At 51.5% G+C, this 19,111-nt stretch overlaps 2 protein-coding genes across 7 annotated transcripts in view; both read right to left on the minus strand.

Annotated features, from left to right (window-relative positions):
- Nucleotides 1-83: 83 nt before the first annotated feature.
- CCDC28B (coiled-coil domain containing 28B) lies at nucleotides 84-7,004 on the minus strand. Of its 3 annotated transcripts, none has more exons than XM_023219353.3 (6): nucleotides 4,694-7,004; nucleotides 3,319-3,505; nucleotides 1,405-1,571; nucleotides 1,079-1,272; nucleotides 847-869; nucleotides 84-280 (listed from the first exon to the last, which is right to left on the minus strand). In XM_023219353.3, exons 1-6 carry the CDS (start codon nucleotides 4,803-4,805, stop codon nucleotides 226-228), a joined length of 738 nt encoding a protein of 245 aa, XP_023075121.1. In that variant the 5' UTR covers nucleotides 4,806-7,004; the 3' UTR covers nucleotides 84-225. The 3 variants fall into 3 exon arrangements, with proteins under 3 accessions (XP_023075121.1, XP_023075122.1, XP_023075119.1); XM_023219354.3 differs by having other exon boundaries at nucleotides 87-365; nucleotides 802-869; XM_023219351.3 differs by having other exon boundaries at nucleotides 87-869.
- A 130-nt stretch (nucleotides 7,005-7,134) lies between these two features.
- The window catches only part of TXLNA (taxilin alpha), a 19,296-nt gene continuing 7,319 nt past the window's right edge, over nucleotides 7,135-19,111 (minus strand). For all 4 annotated transcript variants that reach the window (XM_023219348.2, XM_023219346.2, XM_023219349.2 and 1 more), the window contains exons 5-11: nucleotides 17,469-17,639; nucleotides 15,021-15,215; nucleotides 12,857-12,976; nucleotides 12,553-12,627; nucleotides 11,980-12,072; nucleotides 11,248-11,343; nucleotides 7,135-10,496 (exon numbers count right to left, since the gene is read on the minus strand). In XM_023219348.2, the coding sequence (XP_023075116.1) occupies nucleotides 10,203-10,496; nucleotides 11,248-11,343; nucleotides 11,980-12,072; nucleotides 12,553-12,627; nucleotides 12,857-12,976; nucleotides 15,021-15,215; nucleotides 17,469-17,639 (1,044 nt within the window). In that variant the 3' untranslated portion in view covers nucleotides 7,135-10,202. The remainder of the gene's footprint in view (nucleotides 10,497-11,247; nucleotides 11,344-11,979; nucleotides 12,073-12,552; nucleotides 12,628-12,856; nucleotides 12,977-15,020; nucleotides 15,216-17,468; nucleotides 17,640-19,111) is intronic.

Here is a 19,111-nt window from a genome sequence, read left to right on the forward strand (position 1 = left end):
GTGCACTTGAAGGTACGCGGCGCTGGGCTGTCTCCGCGGAGGCCGGGAGGAAAGGCGCAAGGAGGGGAAGCAGGACACGGAGCCGCTTGCTTTCTTTCCGGTTTAATTCCATCCAACGCCCCCCTCCCGCATAGCACCTGGGGGGCCGCGGAACATCCGCCCGAGTCCGTAAAAAGTCACAGTTTGAAGAGAATGAGAGGGGCAGTGTGGGCCTGCGTGGGACACCTACGCAGCAGACTGCTCCTCAGGCTCGGCGTTCTCGGCCAGGTGGAGCTTCTGGCTGTGCCCGTCAAGGATCGTGGCGCTTTGGACCAGTCCTTCCTGCCACCCTGGTCTCCCATCCTGCAAAGGCTTAGTTCCTTCACCTGTGCAAAGGTCCGGGAACGAGGGTCTCGGCCGTCTGTGAACTGAGGTTGCAGTCCCCGCCTGCCCTCTCTCACCCCCTCTCTCTTCATCCAGATCGCGCAGGTCACACACGCGGGTGTGCGCACACGCACTCGCGCTCTGTTCTGACTGAGGACCAGGTGAGGTGGCAGTGTAAATTAGTAAAAATAATTGTTCAATGCTGAAAGGATAGGAGGACATCACAAGCTTTGCTATGACTGATATCAACTAAAGTACTCACAGAGATTTTGATCAGTAGTAAAACATCCCCTGCAACCACTTTTCTTCTAATTTTGGGGAAATTCTAAATTCCTGTACCTGGGTTCGGGCAGTCTGTGGCTAAATCTGACAGGACTGCAAGAGGTGGGGAAGTTGGTTATGTGTGAATACTGGAGGGCTGGGGAGGAGGAAACTGACCTCTCAGGAACACACACACACAGACGGGTTCCTTGGAAAGGATACATCGAATTACTTAGGTCTTCCAGCTGTCAACAAAGAGAAAAAGGGAGGCTTCTGTTAGGAGGGGAACAAGGCCAAATCCCTAGTGCTCTGGGGGCTATCTTCTGGGGAGGTTGAGGGGCCCAGAGCTCTTGGATCCATGCACTCCCGCCTTTTCACCCAGGGCCCAGGAATGGCTTTGGGAGTATGTACCTCCTCCACCCCCAGGAACCACAGCACCCAGGCATGAACCCACATTGCTAAGCAGCTGGTCCAGGTTACGGTCAGCCATTGTCTTCTTCTGCTCCTCTGGCAGCCCCTCAGTGACCCCATCCTCTTCCTCTTCATCGTCCTCCTCCTCCCCACACACATCCAGGCTGAAGTGCAGCCGGGCCAGCTTCTCCTGCATCTCCCGAACGTGCTCCAGCTGCTCAAAGGAGCATTCCTTCCCTGGAATGAAGCCCCTGGCTGAACCCTGGGAAAGATTCCTGGAACCCTGGAACCCTGGTCCCAGCCATGCCCCATGGACTGGGCCCTCCAGCCCTATCCACAGACCCGCTGAAACCAGCCCCCAGGACTCACCGAAGGCCTGCAGCCGGCCCGAGTGGAAATCATTGAGCAGGTTCAGGAGTCCTCCCTCCATCTCATAGACATCGGTCACCTCAGTCAGGAAGGAGTGCTGCAGGGGCGTGCCTGCAGAGCCGCTTCCACCTCCAGCCAGGACTGGGCGGCACTTCTCCTTGCCTACTCTGGATGGGGTGGACAAGACCATGATCACAGGGTGGGGGGCAGTCAGGCACCTCCAGGCCTTTTGTGCCATCTACCTATGGACTAATTTATCTGCCTATCTGCACTAACTCATCTGCCCATCTACTCACTAGCATAAATGGGTAAGTTTATGGTTCTCCCTTGGGTACTGGGAAGGGGTGAGGAGGTGTGAAGAGGTCAAAAAGAAATCTTTTCTGCTAATAGCCAGAGCAGTGCCTGAAAGGGGGTCCCTGGGTTCCTGTCTGAGTGCCTCACTCATTTGTTCTATGACCCTGAGGGAGTCACTTATCCTCCCTAGTCTTCAGTGTATGTAGAGACAGCTACTCCCTTATTGTCACCAGGGCTATCTTACCTCCTCCCAAAATATCTTTCTGTCCCTCTTCTTTTTTTTTTTTGTTTTTTTGAGACAGCGTGTCTGTTGCCCAGGCTGGAGTGCAGTGGCACAATCTCGGCTCACTGCAACCTCGCCTCCTGGGTTCAAGTGATTCTCTTGCCTCAGCCTCCTGAGTAGCTGGGATTATAGGCGCCTGCCACCACACCCTGCTAATTTTTTTTATTTTTAGTAGAGATGGGGTTTCACCATGTTGGCCAGGCTGGTCTCGAACTCCTGACCTCAGGTCATCCGCCTGCCTTGGCCTCCCAGAGTACTAGGATTACAGGTATGAGCCACCACCCCCAGCCCTCTTCTTTTTTTATTAAATGTTTTTGTTTGTTTGTTTGAGACAGAGTCTCACTGTCACACGGGCTGGAGTGCAATGGCATAATCTTGGTTCACTGCAACCTCTGCCTTCTGGGTTCAAATGATTCTCGTGCCTCAGTCTCCTGAGTAAATGGGATTATAGGTGCCCACCACCATGCCCTGCTAATTTTTGTATTTTTAATAGAGACGAAGTTTCACCATGTTGACCAAGCTGGTCTCAAACTCCTGACAATCTGCCTGCCTTGGCCTCCCCAAGTGCTGGGATTACAGGCGTGAGCTACCATGCCCAGCCAACCCTCTTCTATTTAAAAACTGTTTTAAACAAAAACAAAAATACATAGAAAACAAGCCAAACCAATAAACCGAAAAAACTGTCTTAAAATTTCCACTGCTCTCAGGATAAAATAGAATGCCCCTGCCAGTCTGGCCCTCCTGCCTTCCCAGTTGCCTTTCCTGCTACTCTCCCCACAGCCTTGAGCTTCATGCCTCTTAGGCAACACAGGAAAACACAGTGGTCTTACTTGGAACAACTGGAGAAACAATACATTATATTTAGTGGGGAAGAAACACGGACACATTATAAGGCAGCATGCAAACTCCCAATCATAAAAAAAAATTCAACAGATAATTCAAATTGTGCCCCCAGGTATTCCCTCACCATTTCCTGTCCCCTGATACTCCAGGGCCCCCAAACCACCTGTGGTTCCTGAAACCTTTCAGGTAATGGCTTTCTTCCATATTTATACCAGGTAAGCCTCTCAGCGTGGAACATTCACTTTCTGGCAGAATTGCTCACTCCATCCTCTGAGGCGCATCCTCACACTATGTGATCCCAGGGACCCACCTGGCCCTTTTGCCACACAGCTGAGGGTAGGGACTGGGTCTGAGTGAGCTGAGTGCTCAGGGGCCTGCTCCAGAAAGGCATCAAGTGTTGCTTAGGAACTAAAGGCAGAGGCCCCCCTTGCCTTCCTCTCTACAGTGCAACCCAGAGTTGGGTCTCTCCTCCTTTGCTTCCCTTCTGTACCCACCTCTTGAACTTGGCCCGCTGCTTGGGGGATGGCAGATGAGGAAGTCCTAGGGCCAAGGAGCCGCTGTGGCTGGTAGGCACAGGGACCCTGCGTAGTGTGCCTGGGGCCTGGGCTGGCTGGGCCAGGCAGGGCTTGGGACTCCGTTTCTTCTTTTTGTCATCCATTGGGCGCTGGCTCGGCCTCAGGCCTAGGAGGGAAGCAACCCCACAAAGATAGCCAGGGGCAGAGTTAGCCCTTTACCCAGAAATCCCTGAGAACTGCACCAGGGAAGGGACCTGGCACCTTCCAGCTTGTCCCCTCATCTGTACAGTAGGGGCAGAGCCAGATGCCAGTGGCTGCTGCTGGGATCGTGTACACTTGAAGGACCTTCTAAGGCCCACCCTAATTCCCCTTAAGCCTGAAAATCTAGGCCCCTCCTGAAAGGGTGGGACCAGACACAAGTATCTTGGCGCTACTGGGGCTTCCTGTCCCCGTGGCTGGGGGGCGGGGCTGGCAGAGGAAATGTAGTGGGAGACAGGACAGAGGTGAGCTGCAGATTAGGGGTGTCTTAACTAAGCCCCATTCTATTTATTAGTGGCCTAAACAGATACTGACAAACCCTGTCAGTATGGGAGGGGGACAAGGTGCGGGCAGGGGCGTCTGGGAAGGCCCCAGAGCGTAGGTAGTTGTAGGAGAAGCCGCGGCACACAGGGCAGGGTTCATTGTGGGTTTCCCCCACATAGACACCGGCATCCCTCCTTTTCCACCCACCCCCAACCGAAAACATTAGGGACTCCCAGAAGTTCCCCGGGTGTGCTTCCTTCCAGCTGCTTCATTTTTCCCGGTCGGAAAGTCCCTGCTGGGCTTCAGCTGCAGCCAGGGTGGGCTGGGTGGTCGGCCCCTGGCTGCCTGGGCCTCCGACAAAGGCTGTGCCTGTGGCTAGGCTGCTCCGCGGTCCCCGGTCCAGCCCCGACCTAAGCCTCTGGTCGGCTGGGGTCCCCTCCTTTGGGGGGTCTCACTCCAGGCTGCTGCTACCAAGCCTAACTCCGAATTCTGGGACTGGGGGTGGCGGTGGGGATGGGTGGCGCTGAAGCATTTACACTGGCACATAGCTGGCTGGCACCGAGGGGGTCTGCGGGTGTGGGGACGGGAGACGGGAGCGCATCGTTTGCCTCTCCCTGCAGCAGCCTGACCCAATTAGGGACTTGATAGAAGAACTGGAGCCGGAGCCTGTGCTTCCCAGGAGCGGCTGGGGCGACCGGGGATCTATTTCCCACGCCCGGGCTCCAAAGCCATGTGCCAAATTCATCTCTCAGCTCTGGAGCCTCGCTCGAAGACGGAGCGTCAGACCCGCGTCATTCCGCCCCCGCCCTCACTCTCTCAGGGGGCTACTGACCTGGAGGTTTGGGGTCTCGAGGATGCTTCGATGCAAGGTCCCTCCGCCCTCCGCCCTCTCCTCCCGGGAACACCACCGGGTGAAAGCTAAGCTGGAGGGAGTTCATTTGCATTTAAAGAGAAAGTGACCTTCTCCTTAGCTCGGAGGGGTGAGAAGGGAGGAGCATCCCCGCGTCTGCTAAGCCGTTCCTCTCACTCGACCTCACCTCCCCGCCTGAACCTAGGGGACCCTGTTAGTTGTGTGATGGCTATTTTAAAAAGATTTTCCCTTTCCCGGCAGTTTCAGAGAGAAGCTACAGTTCCTTACAAAATGGTGGTGGCTGTGTCAGAAAGTGGGTGGGGCGGGGGAGAGGAGAGAAGAGAGAGAGAGAGAGAGAGAACGAGAGAGAGAGAACGTAAGCATAGAAAAAGCACAAGCAGCAACAGCAGCAGCATCAAGAAGACACTTTGAGCAAAGACAGCCATCAATGGAGTGAGTCCAGTGCCCTGTTGAGCACTTTACGTACATTTCATCCCTATAACAACCCTTAAGGAAGATACCAGTGTCATTCCCCATTCTACTGAAAGTAAGCAACAGTCTTTTGAAGGCAAACCCCCTTTCCCTACAATGCCAGACAGTTTTCTCTGGTAGGTGGTGGGGGCTGTATTTTGCTGCAGATGAAGTGACAAGAGTCCTCCCCACCCCCCAGGCCCTGGAGACAGGTGTGGGGAGCACCAGGTCATAGGGAAGACCACGCCATTCCCTGGCACTTGACTCCAGTCCTCAGGGAAACCTGAGCGCTTGATGGAGGCTGACCCAGTGTGGCTTCTGCTGCCTGCAGCCAGATCAATGGGGGCAGCTATTTAAAGCCCTGGCAGAGGCTCCTGGCACAGGTCCCCAGAGCAGCATCTGATACAACAGGAGAGGCTCATGTTTGGCTAGGCGGCTCAGCAGGCTCAAGTGAGCTGGCCCAGGGCAGTGCACACAGCCACCCAGCCCACCTTCCCCATCCCCGGGCAGGAGGGGCTTCCCGGGGTTGGGCCTTTGGCCAATGTGGGGAGCCATGGGCACTGCTCCTGAGGGCACCTGCTCCTGAGGGCACCTGCCCAGGGCTTCTTCCTGGGTACTTCTAACACTCAGACCACTCCACAAGGGGAGAGAGTAATTCTGAACTTTTTCAATAACCAGGGGGCCAGACTGGGGACAACGGAAATCCCTCTCCTTCCCCACCGGAGCTGCTGGAGTAATGGTAATGGTAATGCTGCTGACAGAGGGAGCACCCCTGTGGTTCCCATCCTCAGCTGCTTCACTGGGGGGTCAGAAACCTCCTTATCAGAGCTGCTTTGCTTGGAATCTCCAAGAGTTGGGGCGGCACCCGCCTAACCCTCCAGAGGATCTGCGACTGGAAACAACATGGCTAGCACAGAAAACATGTATCAGGACCCAGCTAGAAGGGTCAGAGGCCCTGCTGGGACTGTCACAGCCAGTGTGGACACATCTATTTATGGGCGCCTGGAGGGAAGGGCACGTGGGTTGTCTCTGCCATTTCCTGGGCATTCAGCACATATCATCCTTTGTGCCAAACCAACCCAGGACCCAGAGAGAACAGGGTGCTGGATGAGGCCACCAGCAGAATATCTCCCATATTGGAGTCCCAGGCTTGAGGTGGGTAAATGAAGGGTGTAAAAACTGAACAGAGAATGTGCTCTCCTTAAGGAATGCATACAATTAAGAGGCCCCTGTGCATTCCTTTGGGCAGGCCAGGGCTATAGGAGCCTACCCATAGCAGACCCAAATAGCAGTGATGAGTGTCCACCCCTCTTAACCTGGGCCTCAACTGGCCTATGCCTGGCTCCATGCCTTTTACTTTACTCCTGGAGCCTATCAATTTCCTACTGAAACACCTTCAGTTGCCACCCCCACCCCCTGCCCTCTGGATCTAGCCCACATTCCTTAACCTGGTACCCAGACTCTGGGTCCAGCCTCACCGCTTCTCCCAGTCCCATGCACCTGCTTCCCAGCCATACCATTTCATCACTAAATGACATTCATCTCCCTGCCCTTTGGTTCAGGTCATTCCAGGTATCACCCCCTCCCCTTGCTGAAGGGGGCAGGGGCCTCCTCTCTGCTCTCAACACCACTGACCTGTCTATACCTAAAAGTACCTTTTCCCTTCACTAGCCTGTGAGCCCCCAGATCAGGGAAAACTTTCTTTTGTGTGTTTGATCCTCTCTGATGCAAGAGTCTTGCCAACTTTGCCCAAAGGCTCCACTCAGGCAGCTCAAGTGAATGTGCCAGTCCTGAGGCTGTGGCGACTGCCTGAAGGCACTGTGGAATATGCAAGATACCAGGGCACCACCATGGCGACTCTGCAGCAGAACCGGACCAGTCAGTGATGGAAGGGGCTGAATGGATCGGATCCAGAGGCATCAAAGGAACACACAGGTCAGGACAGAAAAAAGTAAGGCAACAGACTCTTTATTTAATGTGGTTTAAAATACATCAAAATCAAGTCCCTGGCTGTTGTGAATACCAAAAGGAGACAAAAAAGCTGCCAGTGCAGCTTCAAACAAGTCTGAGTGGCCGGGCTGGGCCATAAGGTAAGCAGTTACAGGGACAGAAGGCAGCCTTCTTCCCCCAAGAAGGGTAAGAGGAGCAGGTGCCTGGCTGTCCCTGGGGTGACCACCTCTGTGCTCTGCAAGATGGAAGGGCTGGGGCAGCAGCTGGAGAATCAGCTCAGCAGGCCTTGGCCCTCCCCCGTGGACACCAGGCAGCTCCACTGGCCTCCGGGTCAGCCCTCAGGGCCACCATGATGGGGTGGAGGAGGGTTAAATAACCATCTTTACAGAAATAACATTCTCCTACAGAAAGTGCCTGACCTCAGCCCATGGTCCAAAAACCTCATGGAAAACAAACAACAAATTAAAAAAAAAAAGTGCTGCTGACACCTCTCAGAATCTGGTGGACATGAAGCTCTCAGCTGGACAAGGCCCTGAAAACAACTTACTGTTAGCAGAGCTACTGGCTCTGAGCTTCACCTGCTGTGGTCCCCTGGAAGAAAAACTAGCAATCTAAGAAACCAACACAGCTCTTGGTCCTAAAACTGAGGTCACAAGTGTGGGACCCACCCGGCTGAGGAAGGCACTGGCCTTCACTCATGGATAGGCACCTCCCCTGCATCTGGCCCAGGACCTGGGCTACTTTGGAAAGCAGAAGCAGAGCAGCTGTAGTGATTGGTTATGATTTGGTCAATGGAGAGGAAGAAAAAGGTAGGGACCCACATCTGCAGACTGGCCTGAAGATCTAGACATGGATGGAGCTGTGAGCAAAGGCTGCACCTTTCCTGGGGCCCACATTCCTGACCTGGGAAACCCAGCTGGGGCCACCTGCTCACTGTGGCCTCCCACACCACCACACTGGGATCCAGCAGCTCCAGTCCCTCCATGGGCTTTAAGAGGTAGCTGAAGTGAGTCAGGCAATTATGTGGGCCACTGTAGGCCTTTCCCCTCTCTTCAAGGGGGAAGGTGCATACCTCTAACTCTTCCCTGCACCTCTCTTGCCTAGCAAACACTCTGTGGGGTTGGCAGCTCTTGTACCAGCTTAGCCTGGCACAGGGGCTGGGGTAGGGAAAAGACCCTACTGGAGCAGGAAGAGGCAAGGACTACTCCAGATACAGGGATTCAAAGGGGAAGAAAAAGATCATGGGAAAGACTTCACAGGACAGCAGTATCTCAGCCAGTGATGGCAAAGAACTCAACACTCACACAGCTGCTTGAGGGCACCTAGATGTGAAGGATATACCAGAGAATAGTAGGCAACTCTGATGCAGATCAGTGGTTCCTGCCCTGGGGCAAGAGAAAGAGAAATGGTGTGCTATTCATTTGCCATCTCTGGTATCAGTCACACATGATTCAGTACTTAACATTCTTTGTGAACCAACTTATCTGAGAGATTTAAGGTAAGGGCTAAAAGAGTGGGCTAGGTATGGAAGATGAAGGGACCTGCAGGACAATGAACTAGCTTCAAAGAAAAACAGCAAGAAGCAAAGCCCTAACCATCCTATCCATCTTGGTCTGAGTCATTCTACTGTCCCAGAAAACTGCTTTGCACAAACACTGGCTAATATCCTGGCGAGTTTGCAACAGCAGAATATTCAGCATACAGAATGGCTCTACACAGTACATAGTAGTTATGTACTGGGGTAGGGGGAGAACAGGACACAGAAACCACTGTCTGCAGCCATTTTATGGATTTCTAGGGCCCAGTCAATAGTTCATTTCTTACCTGTTAGACAACAGCTATGGGCTCCCACACAGGAAGAAGTGGAATCCCCAAGGACAGGCAGGGAGGTACCAGGAAATGGAATCAGGACAAATCTTGAGGATTGCACATGTGGGGGTGGGGGCAGGAAGCAGAAAAACCCATGAAGCCATGGAGGCAGCTGGACCTGGGGCCCAGCAACTGCTGCATGGAGATGGTGCTGATGGGAACTGGTGGTGGCCTCACAGGACTAAAACCCACAGGTAAGCTTGTGGCAAAGCCATCAGAAGCCCTTTCCTTTCTTTTACAACAAACAACCTGATCTCACCAAACAGGAAACCTCAGCACCAAGATGGCAAAGGAGCCAAGCGGGGTGGTGAAGGAGGTGGGACACTGGAGGCCAGGTACCCAGGCACCACTGCTACAGCACCCCTCTTCCTCAGAAGATCCTCAATACAAACACTGTCATGTGCAAAAAAAAAAAAAAAAAAAGAAAAGAAAAAGAAAAAAAGACCTTCAGAAATAATCCTTTGGGTGATCTCTTGTCAATCATTTGTGCAGGCTAGAGAGGCACCTGTGAATGATAAGGCTACTGAGAAGCATCATTGGCCTGGTCCTGGCACTACCAAAGGGCAGGGGAAGTGATGCCCAAGGGGCTCCTGACCAGCACATTGTCCCACACAGAAACATTCTCCAGGTCCCTTGTCCTAGGCAGGAAATCACCAGCTCTGAACGCCCTGCCAGGGCTCTGCCTAGGGACACCTTTTCCAGGTCTAGAGAATCAAAGGAGCCTCCAGAGCAGCTAGGAGGGCCTGAGCTGCCCAAGCAAGCCCTACTCACAAGAGAAATGCAGTCAAGACCTGGGTGTATCACTTGTCTTGAGCTCTGAAGGGCAGGGAGGGGTCTGAGCCTCTAGTCAGGCAGAGAAATGCTCAAGTCACTTGTCCTGCCAACTAACTGTGATGGCAGCTACAGATGACAGCCCCTCTCAAGACACTTCAGCTGACAGAGGAGCCACTGACTTCATCTGTACACACCCCCATCCCCAATGCAAGCCCACTGTACACTTACAGGTATAAATGCATGAGGCCTTGCAATATGCCATATGTACGTAAAACTGACCCACAAAATCCAAAATTGCAAGTGTCAGATGCCAGCCAGGTCAGAACATCCTGGCTTCAGCAATGGGCTGCTCAGCATGGGAGCTTTTTATGGGCCAGGCCTGGCTGGGCTGCCGCTCCCTTCCCAGCATGCCCCAGCACCAGGCTCTCTAGGCTCTGGCAGAGGTGGGCTCTTGAGGCCCAGTCTGGCCTGATGCTTCTGTGCTCGGTGCTCCTGGGTAGCAAGGCGCTTCTGTGACCCTGGGGGAGCTGGGTGCTTGAGCCCCAGGCCCCTCTGGCCTCCTTTCAGGGCCACTGTCAGTGAGGGAGCCCTGGCCACCAGCACTCAGGTCCTGTACCCTCTTGTTCAGGTCATTGCGCTCTGTCTGCAGCGCCCGGCACAGCTTCTCCAGCCGTTGGATTTTTACCTGCAGGCCCTCCAGTTCTTTATCCCGGACTGTTTTCTAGGGAGAGAAACGAGACCTTCAGTGCCATGCCCCATCAACCTCCCACTTAGCATCACTACTTAGTGACAAACACTTTAACAAGGCTGGGAGCAGACTGAGTCCAAAGCTGGTCCCCTCTAGGAAACAGTCCTCGTTGAAGCCATGACTGGACTGTCAGGTGGGGCAGTGTGGTGCAGAAAAGGGGCACGGCTTGGAGATAACATATTCCTTCATTTATCTGCCACATGACCTTGGCAAAGAACTTAGCTTTTGAGCCTCTCTCATCTGTAAAACAGGACTACTAATACCATCCTCAGATCTCAAGAGAAGGTTCAATGAACCACGTACCTAAAAACATTCAGCAGCAAAAAAAAAAAAAAAAAGACAAACCCAAAAACCTTCAGCAAGGTCTGGCTTGTGGTTGCTGCTCCATCAGTGTTAGTTCCTTTCTTCTACATTACAAGCCATGAAATCACAAATTACCTAGGCTGCTTTACATGTAAACCAGGCACATCACTGGCACCCCTGTTTTTTCTGCTCTTTTATTCCTTTCTTCCATTTGCTCCCTTCACTCCCACTGGAGACCTACCACTGGGCTCACCATCTCCCATGGGGAGAGAACAGCATTAACTTTGGACTTGGACAATGTGTGCAAATCTCACCTCTACCTCATGCTAGCTGTGTCACTGATGGGTAGAACACACAGGAAAGGGCCTGATATGCGCTAAGTGCACACCCCCACCCTGGCTGCAGATCACAGACAGCCCACCTCCTCAGCCATCTCAAGGAGGGCCTTGTTGCTGCTCTCCCACCGGGACCGGTACATGGTGGTTTCTTTCTCCAGCTTCTTGATCTTCTTAGTCATCTAGGTTATGTGACAGACAGAAGGAAATGGTCAGAGCCAGCCTCTCTGTGCACCTGTGTCTCCAAGGTGGGGAATGATTGATTACAGGGTGCAGTCAATGCCCTCTGTGCCACCTTACCACCAGAAGTCACAAATGTCCACCACCAATAACAAGAAATGGTAAGGGGCTAGAATCCCAGCACTTTGGGAGGCCAGGGTGGGCGGATCACTTGAGGCCAAGAGTTTGAGACCAGCCTGGCCAACATGGTGAAACCCTGTCGTCTCTACTAAAAATACAACAACAACAACAAAAAAAAGGCCAGGCATGATGGCACGTGCCTGTAATTCCAGCTACTCAGGAGGCTGAGGCAGGAGAATCACTTGAACACGGGGGACAAAGGCTGCAATGAGCTGAGATTGTGTCACTGCACTCCAGCCAGGGCAACAGGGTGAGACTCCATCTCAAAACAAACAAACAAACAAACAAAAAGAAATGACTGCCCCATTCCCCGGGACAACCTGGAGGGTATACACACCACTGATACTGCCTCGAGAGGTGAAAGGCTGTGAACTCTCCTAACAGCCCCACCCTTGAGACACCCCAGATGGGAGCTTCCTGAAGGCAGGCCAACCATGCATGGCCTGGACCACAGTTACCTTTTCCATCTCCTGCTTGAATGTGGTGAACACCTCGCTGCTTTTGGAAAGTGTGTTCTGGAACTCCTCAAACTTCTCTGTGTATAGGGCAAGCTGGGGGAGAAAGCAGCCCACAGATAAGATTGGGTTTCTCTGGGAGGCACTCTGGTCAACACACTTAGACCTGTCCTTGACTCTCTGACCCAGTAATTCTATTGAGATATTATTTTTCCTTAAAACAAAGCAAAGCTATATATTTGGAAGGATATAATCCAACATGCTAAGCCTGGAAACTAGGAGACTTAGGGTGACTTTTATTTTGCCTTTATGTTGATTTTCAAACTCTTCTGTTCCCACCTCCTCAAAAGCAATACAACATTTCTGAGCTACAAATGAAATCCTCTGAGCCCCACCTAACTACCTGGTCACCACCATATAGGTACTGTGCAGGTCCGGAGAGAACAAAGGCTCAACCAAGGTCTCATAGCAGCCAGGACATAGCCAGTCCTAGAATGAGGGTCCCATTTCACTACCCCCAGGATGGGGCCCAGTGAGGGGACCTTGAAGGCACAGGGTCAGGTTATATGCTCTCACCTGTTGCTTCAGGTGTGTCTCTTGCTGCTTCATCAGCTCACACATCCTCTGGGACTCTACTGCCTCTTTCAGGAGCTATTTCCAAGACAGAACCCCAGATGCTGTCAGAAGCCCCCAGGGGCTATGTTTGGTTTTTAGCCACAAGCACCAGACCCACCAAGGTTTCCTGCTCTCAGACTGATACTCAAGGAATCTGCCTGGTCTGGCCAGACCACTTCTCCCATATAACCCGGCTATGAACTGAGCCACAGTCCAACCTGCCTCCTCCCACACTCCCACCCCAACCCTGGGGCCTGAGCCTCACAAAATCCTTCTCCCGTTGGTGCCGCTCTTCTGCCTCCTTTAGCATCTCCTGGGCCTGCTGGAGCTTGGCATCCACCAGCTGCTGTTGTAGGTCCTTGTGTTTGAAGACTTTGTCGATATGCTGCAGCAAAGATGGTGGGAGCCGTCGGCTTATCAGGAGCTCCTTTTCTCAGGGTGGCCCCACAGCCACAGACCAGGGTACTTTGCCCAGCCCCCCATCTCAATCTGATATACTGGACTCCCACGTGTACCACACAACATGGGCCCCAAGTCTCTTGAAGGTCATCTTTCCAACCTCACCTAGTTTCTCTCCCAGTGAGTCAGACTTTGGTAAGCACATGGTTTATGGATGGAATCTGCTCCCAAGAAGCCAAGCAATAAACACTCTCAAATCTCTGACCCCAGGATTGATCACCTATGGGGCTGGAAGCCCTCACTTCTGTGTCCCTGATTCTCTTGTAAATGGGAAGAATGGGCAAAAACAATGCTTCTAAGAACATAACAGCCTAGCTCAGTTGGCAAAGACTTGCCATATCTAGGCAAAGACTAGACATGTGCATCCCCAAGGAATGGCTGTCCTGCCTACTGGAGGAGCACTGGGGACTTATGTCAGGTGAGAGAGAAGGGATGGAGAGAAGGTGAAGGATTCAGGTGCTACTTCAAAGGTAAAATCAACTGGACTTGCTGAAATAAGGGAAAATAACTCCATTTTTTTGGATGGGGAAGGGAAGGAGCCTAGCAGGTAAGTCCAGTTTGGGTATGATGAGTGCGCTTGTGTCTATCTGAGGAGGGCTGTAAATGCAAAGCAGCAGGGCCTGGTAGTCCTGCACCTCCTTCTCCACAGGTAATACTAAATCCTTTTCTGCCTTGGCGGGGAGAGAAAATGGGGGTATTCAGATTCTTGAAGTCCGTGTCTCACTATAGTGGCCCAGGAAGCCTCGATGTCTCAGTGCTGAGGGATAAGAACCAAACCAACTCCCCTCAAACCAAACAAGCTGTTTTGTTCCCAGAGGATGAAATACGGCAAGGAAAGGGGTGGGTCAGGGGAGTGCCCTCTCGGTCCTGCACACACGATCATCACATTGGCCTATGAACCTAAGAGGGCAGATCTTGCCTGTCTCACCACTGTCACACCCCAGGGGCTAGGAAAGGGCCTATTCCAGAGCAGGTCCTCTGCCAGCCCTGTAAGGGGGCTGCAGGTCTCCCTTCTCATGAGAACGTGCCCACAACAGCCAGGTGACTGGATGGAAGACCCAAAGATTCAAGTGCCTGGGGTGGCGGCCAACAGTGACAAAGGGAGTGACACGCTTTTTTTTTTTTTTTTTTTGAGACAGTCTTGGTGTGTCACCCAGGCTAGAGTGCAGTAGCACAATCTCAGGTCATTGCAACCTCTGCCTCCTGGGTTCAAGCAATTCTCCTACCTCAGCCTCCCGAGTAGCTGGGACTACAGGCGTGCACCACCACACCTGGCTAATTTTTTGTAGTTTTAGTAGAGACAGGGTTTCACCATGTTGGCCAGGCTGGTCTTGAACTCCTGACCTGAGGTGATCCACCCGCTCTGGCCTCCCAAAGTGTTGGGATTACAGGCATGAGCCACCATGCCCGGCCTGATAATCCTGCCTTTTAAGTGGCAGGAGCAGCAAGCAATCAGTGGACACTGTCTCTGGAGTCCATCACTGATCACAGGCACAGCCCCTCCCCTGCAATTCCAAATTCTACACAGCTCTGAAAATGGAAACTGTCATAAGCTGGCAGCCAAACTTGACCTGCATCATTGTAAGCCCATAATCTAGGTGAGTATTTGAAAGTTCTACTGCATAAACATTAACATGTCTGGCTTCCCCAAGGCTCTGCTGAGGGTGCTATATAACACACAGTCCACATATGTGCCTCCATTCTAAAATGTGGATAGTTCTAATTCCAAAAGATACCTGGCCCAGTCGTTTGGGATAAGGGACTGTGGACGTGGGGCTGTGTGGCTGTCAGTCTCTTCTCCACACCTGTTCTTTATCTATGAGGAATAACATTACTCTACTCCCAAGGAGGAGGAGGAGGAAGAAAGGGAGAATGGGATGAAGCCTGAAAAGGTAACTGTCCCAGTGCCTAGCACACACTCAAAAACCTCACAATTTCTGGGCCATGATTGCTGTTTGTGATACCCTTACCTCCTCTCGCAGCTCATATTGCTCAATCAGCTTCTTGAGCCTCTCAGCCAGCTCCATGTTCTCTTGGCGCAGCTTGGAGTTGCGCTCATTGTGCTGTTCCATCTGCAGCTGAATGTCATTCAGTGTCACCTGGAAGTGCGAGGTCACCTCCTTGCGCTTCTCCTCCTCCTCCCGGGCCCGCTGCATACCTTCTTCCTGGGCAGAGAAGTCAGCCCTAGAGCCATCATCCACTGCTACCTCACAAGGGTCCCCCAGCTAGTCCACAGATGGTCTCTGCCAACAGCCCTCCCTGCTCCCAAAGTGAGGAGTAGCCAGGCTCCAGGATGTTGTGCAATGCGGGTTCCAATGGACCCCTCTGTATATCAGGTGACATCAAGTGAGATTCCCCCCGTAGAAAAATGCAGGTATATGGCAGGCGCGGTGGCTCACGCCTGTAATCCCAGCACTTTGGGAGGCTGAGGTAGGTGGATCACGAGGTCAGGAGTTTGAGACCAGCCTTGCCAATATTGGTGAAACTTGTCTCTACTAAAAATACAAAAATTAGCTGGGTGTGATGGGGTGCACCTGTGGTCCCAGCTGCTTGTGAGGCTGAGGCAGAGGAGTAGTTTGAACCTGGGAGGCGGAGGCTGTAGTGAGCCAAGATTGCGCCATTGCACTCCAGCCTGGGCGATGGGCCACAGAACAACACTTCGTCCCCCCACCCCCCCAAAAAAAAAGAAAAAATGCAGGCACACATGCACATATGTAAGTGCCGTTCTGAAGCAAGTCGGATCTCCTAAGGCCTATTCTTCCAGATTTCAGATTAATGTGCATTTGTCCCCTCTGTACCCCCAGAGACCAAGCTGTTAAAATTTAATAACACCCAGGGTTTGCGAAGTTGTGTAGAATTAGGCACTCAACACTTTTGATGTGGGAGGCACACTGCCCCCTCACTGGAAGGCAATCCAGCAAAATCTATTAAAATGAAAAATCTGCATATACTGTGACCTAGCCATTTCACTTCCATGACTTACCCTACAGGTAAGTTCTATATAACTGACCAGTGATAAATATAACAAGAATTTTCACTATAGTTCTATATGTAATAATGAAAAATTGTAAACAACCCCAAATGCTTTAACTAGGGCACTGATATATCCTTATGATGAGAAGATAGCCCTACACATACTGATAGGGAAAAACGTTATGTAAAGTGAAAACAGGCATAAGTTACAAAATGGTACATGTATAATAACTTCATTCTAGAAACTACATGTAAGATTTTACATATAAAAAGGAAAGTTAGAAGGCTGTATTTAAAGTTGCTGTAACCACAGACTGACCTCACCACTGAAGCAGCAGAACATGGGAAGGACCCAGATTCCTGACTGACCAACCTCTGGGACAAGAGCTGCTTGTCAGAGCCAGGCCTCCTCCACTTACCAGGGGACTGCCATTTCATTAAGAAATACTGACGCCAGTGCATTATGGATTCTCTTAGTACTTTATCCTTCACCTTATCTAATACATGTCAAATGGTTATAAGCAGCATTCTCTAACGTAAGGCATTACTGAGAAAGTGTATTTCTTTTTTTTTTTTTTTGAGACGGAGTCTTGCTGTTTTTGAGACGAAGTCAGGCTGGAGAGCAGTGGCGCGATCTCGGCTCACTGCAAGCTCCGCCTCCTGGGTTCACGCCATTCTCCTGCCTCAGCCTCCCGAGTAGCTGGGACTATAGGCGCCCACCACCATGCCCGGCTAATTTTTTTTTTGTATTTTCGGTAGAGACGGGGTTTCACCATGTTAGCCAGGATGGTCTCGATCTCCTGACCTCGTGATCCACCCGCCTCGGCCTCCCAAAGTGCTGGGATTACAGGTGTGAGCCACCATGCCTGGCCGAGAAAGTGTATTTCTATGCCACAAGTCTGCACTATTTTTTTTTTTTTTGACACTAAGTCTCACTCTGTTGCCCAGGCTGTAATGCAGTGGTGCAATCTTGGCTCACTGCAACCTCAGCCTCTTGGGTGCAAGCAATTCTTGTGCCTCAGCCATCTAAGTAGCTGGGATTATAGGCATGTGCCAGCACACTTGGCTATTTTTTGTATTTTTAGTAGAATGGGGTTTCTTTTTCCAGGTTGGTCTCAAACTCCTGGCCTCAAGTGATCCATCCACCTCAGCCTCCCAAAGTGTTGCGATTATAGGCGTGAGCCACCATGCCCAGCCTTGCTTTTTTACACTGATTCTATGTGGAAACGGTAATATTTGGATGTTGGGTTAAATATATTACTAAAATTAATTTCACCTGTTTCTTTTCACTTTTTTAGAGTGGCCAGAAGATTTTTAATCATTTATGTGGGCCACTGCACCCAGGCCTAGCCTCCACTACTTTTTAAGAGGAAAGCCCATGAAAGAAACATATTAAGTGGAAGTCAAGGAAACAGAGTCACCTGTTCCAGGGGGCCCAGGCCTACCTTGAGGGAGCGGTTGTGCCGCTGCAGCTCACGGCATAGGCTCTCAAGCTTGCTACGGGCCAGGACGGCCTTGCTGTGCTCACCACGCAGATGGTCCTTCTCTTGCACCAGCTGGCTCTGCTTCTTCTGCAGGAGCTTCATCTGCTTCTGTGAGTTCCGATGCTCCTCCAGCTGGGGACACGGATAGGGAGGGCAGGTGAGCATCCTGTGAGGCCTTCCTGGTGGGGATCACTATTTGGGTCTAGGCTCTCCTGAGCTGGCCTGACCCGCACCCTTTCAGACCAGGAGTGCTCTCATGGGCTGATGCTGTGCCGCTGCTTACACACTCCTCCCATGAACTCACACTAACCCCAAAGCCTCCACCAGAGGGACAGAGAAATGGACACTCACTAGGGCAAGCAGGGGCCACACAGCCAGCAGATGCCAATTCCTATTCCAGCTCTGACTCTGGGCCACTAAAGCCACTTCAAGCTGTTGCATTTCCCCAACTTGCTGGACACTCATGCCCAAGGATGAGACCACCTGCTACCCTACCTTGTGCCTATTAACAGACCCCCATCGCTCCCTTACATTCCTTCAAAACATTAGCACTGGGTTCATCAGCACTCTCCCCAGCACAATTACTTTTCTCATTTGTGGCCACTTCAGTATCAACAGATAATCCTTCTGACTCCCTGGTCTCCCAGTCCTTCAGCTCTTCCACAAACCCACTCCTTTCCCCAGCTCAGTTCCCCTCCCATGACCCTATCCAGACCTATACAACAGAAATATTATGCAAACCACATAAATAATTAAAAATATCCTACTGGCCACACTGAAAAAGTAAAAAACAGGTGAAATTCATTTTAGTAATATATTTATTGTAACCCAATATCCAAAACATTACAATTTCAATATGGAATCAATGTAAAAAAGGGAGGCCGGGAGCGGTGGCTCACACCTGTAATCCCAGCACTTTGGGAGGCTGAGGCAGGCAGATCACTTCAGGCCAGGAGTTCAAGACCAGCCTGGCCAACATGATGAAACCCCGTTTCTACTAAAAAAAATACAAAAAAGCAGCCAGTTTGGTGGCACACGCCTGTAATCCCAGCTACTTGGGAGGCTGTGAGGTAGGAGAATCGTTTGAACCGGGAGCAGGACATCACGCCACTGTATTCCAGCCTGGGTGACTGAGACACTATCTAACAAAAAAAAAGTGAGATGTTTTACATTCTTTGTTTTTGCTTAAGTCTTCAAAATCTGATGTCTATCTTACATTTATAGCACGTTCAAATTCAGACTGGCCACATGTCAATTAGCTAGAGACGAATTTATCTTGGACAGCGCAGATCTAGACTTTGTCACTACCAGACAGCACACCCACTATCTCAATTTCCAGCACCCCAGGCCAGGACTACCATCACCTATCTTTTTAGCTCATTCCAATCAGTATCTGTGATCCTCAGAAAGTCTCTTACCCTATAGGACCTCCAATCCATTGACTCAACCATCCTTCCATTCTCCTTTAAAATAACCACTTACCTTATTACCTGGCTTAGATTTCTTACACCCTCAACTCTCTTGGCCCTTCCCCAGTAATACTGTAATCCTAGTAAAGCACCTTCCCGCTTTACACCAGTACTGAAACAACCCTACCTGAAGAG

This window comes from Piliocolobus tephrosceles, chromosome 1 (assembly GCF_002776525.5).
Source record: "Piliocolobus tephrosceles isolate RC106 chromosome 1, ASM277652v3, whole genome shotgun sequence".
NCBI lineage: Eukaryota > Metazoa > Chordata > Mammalia > Primates > Cercopithecidae > Piliocolobus > Piliocolobus tephrosceles.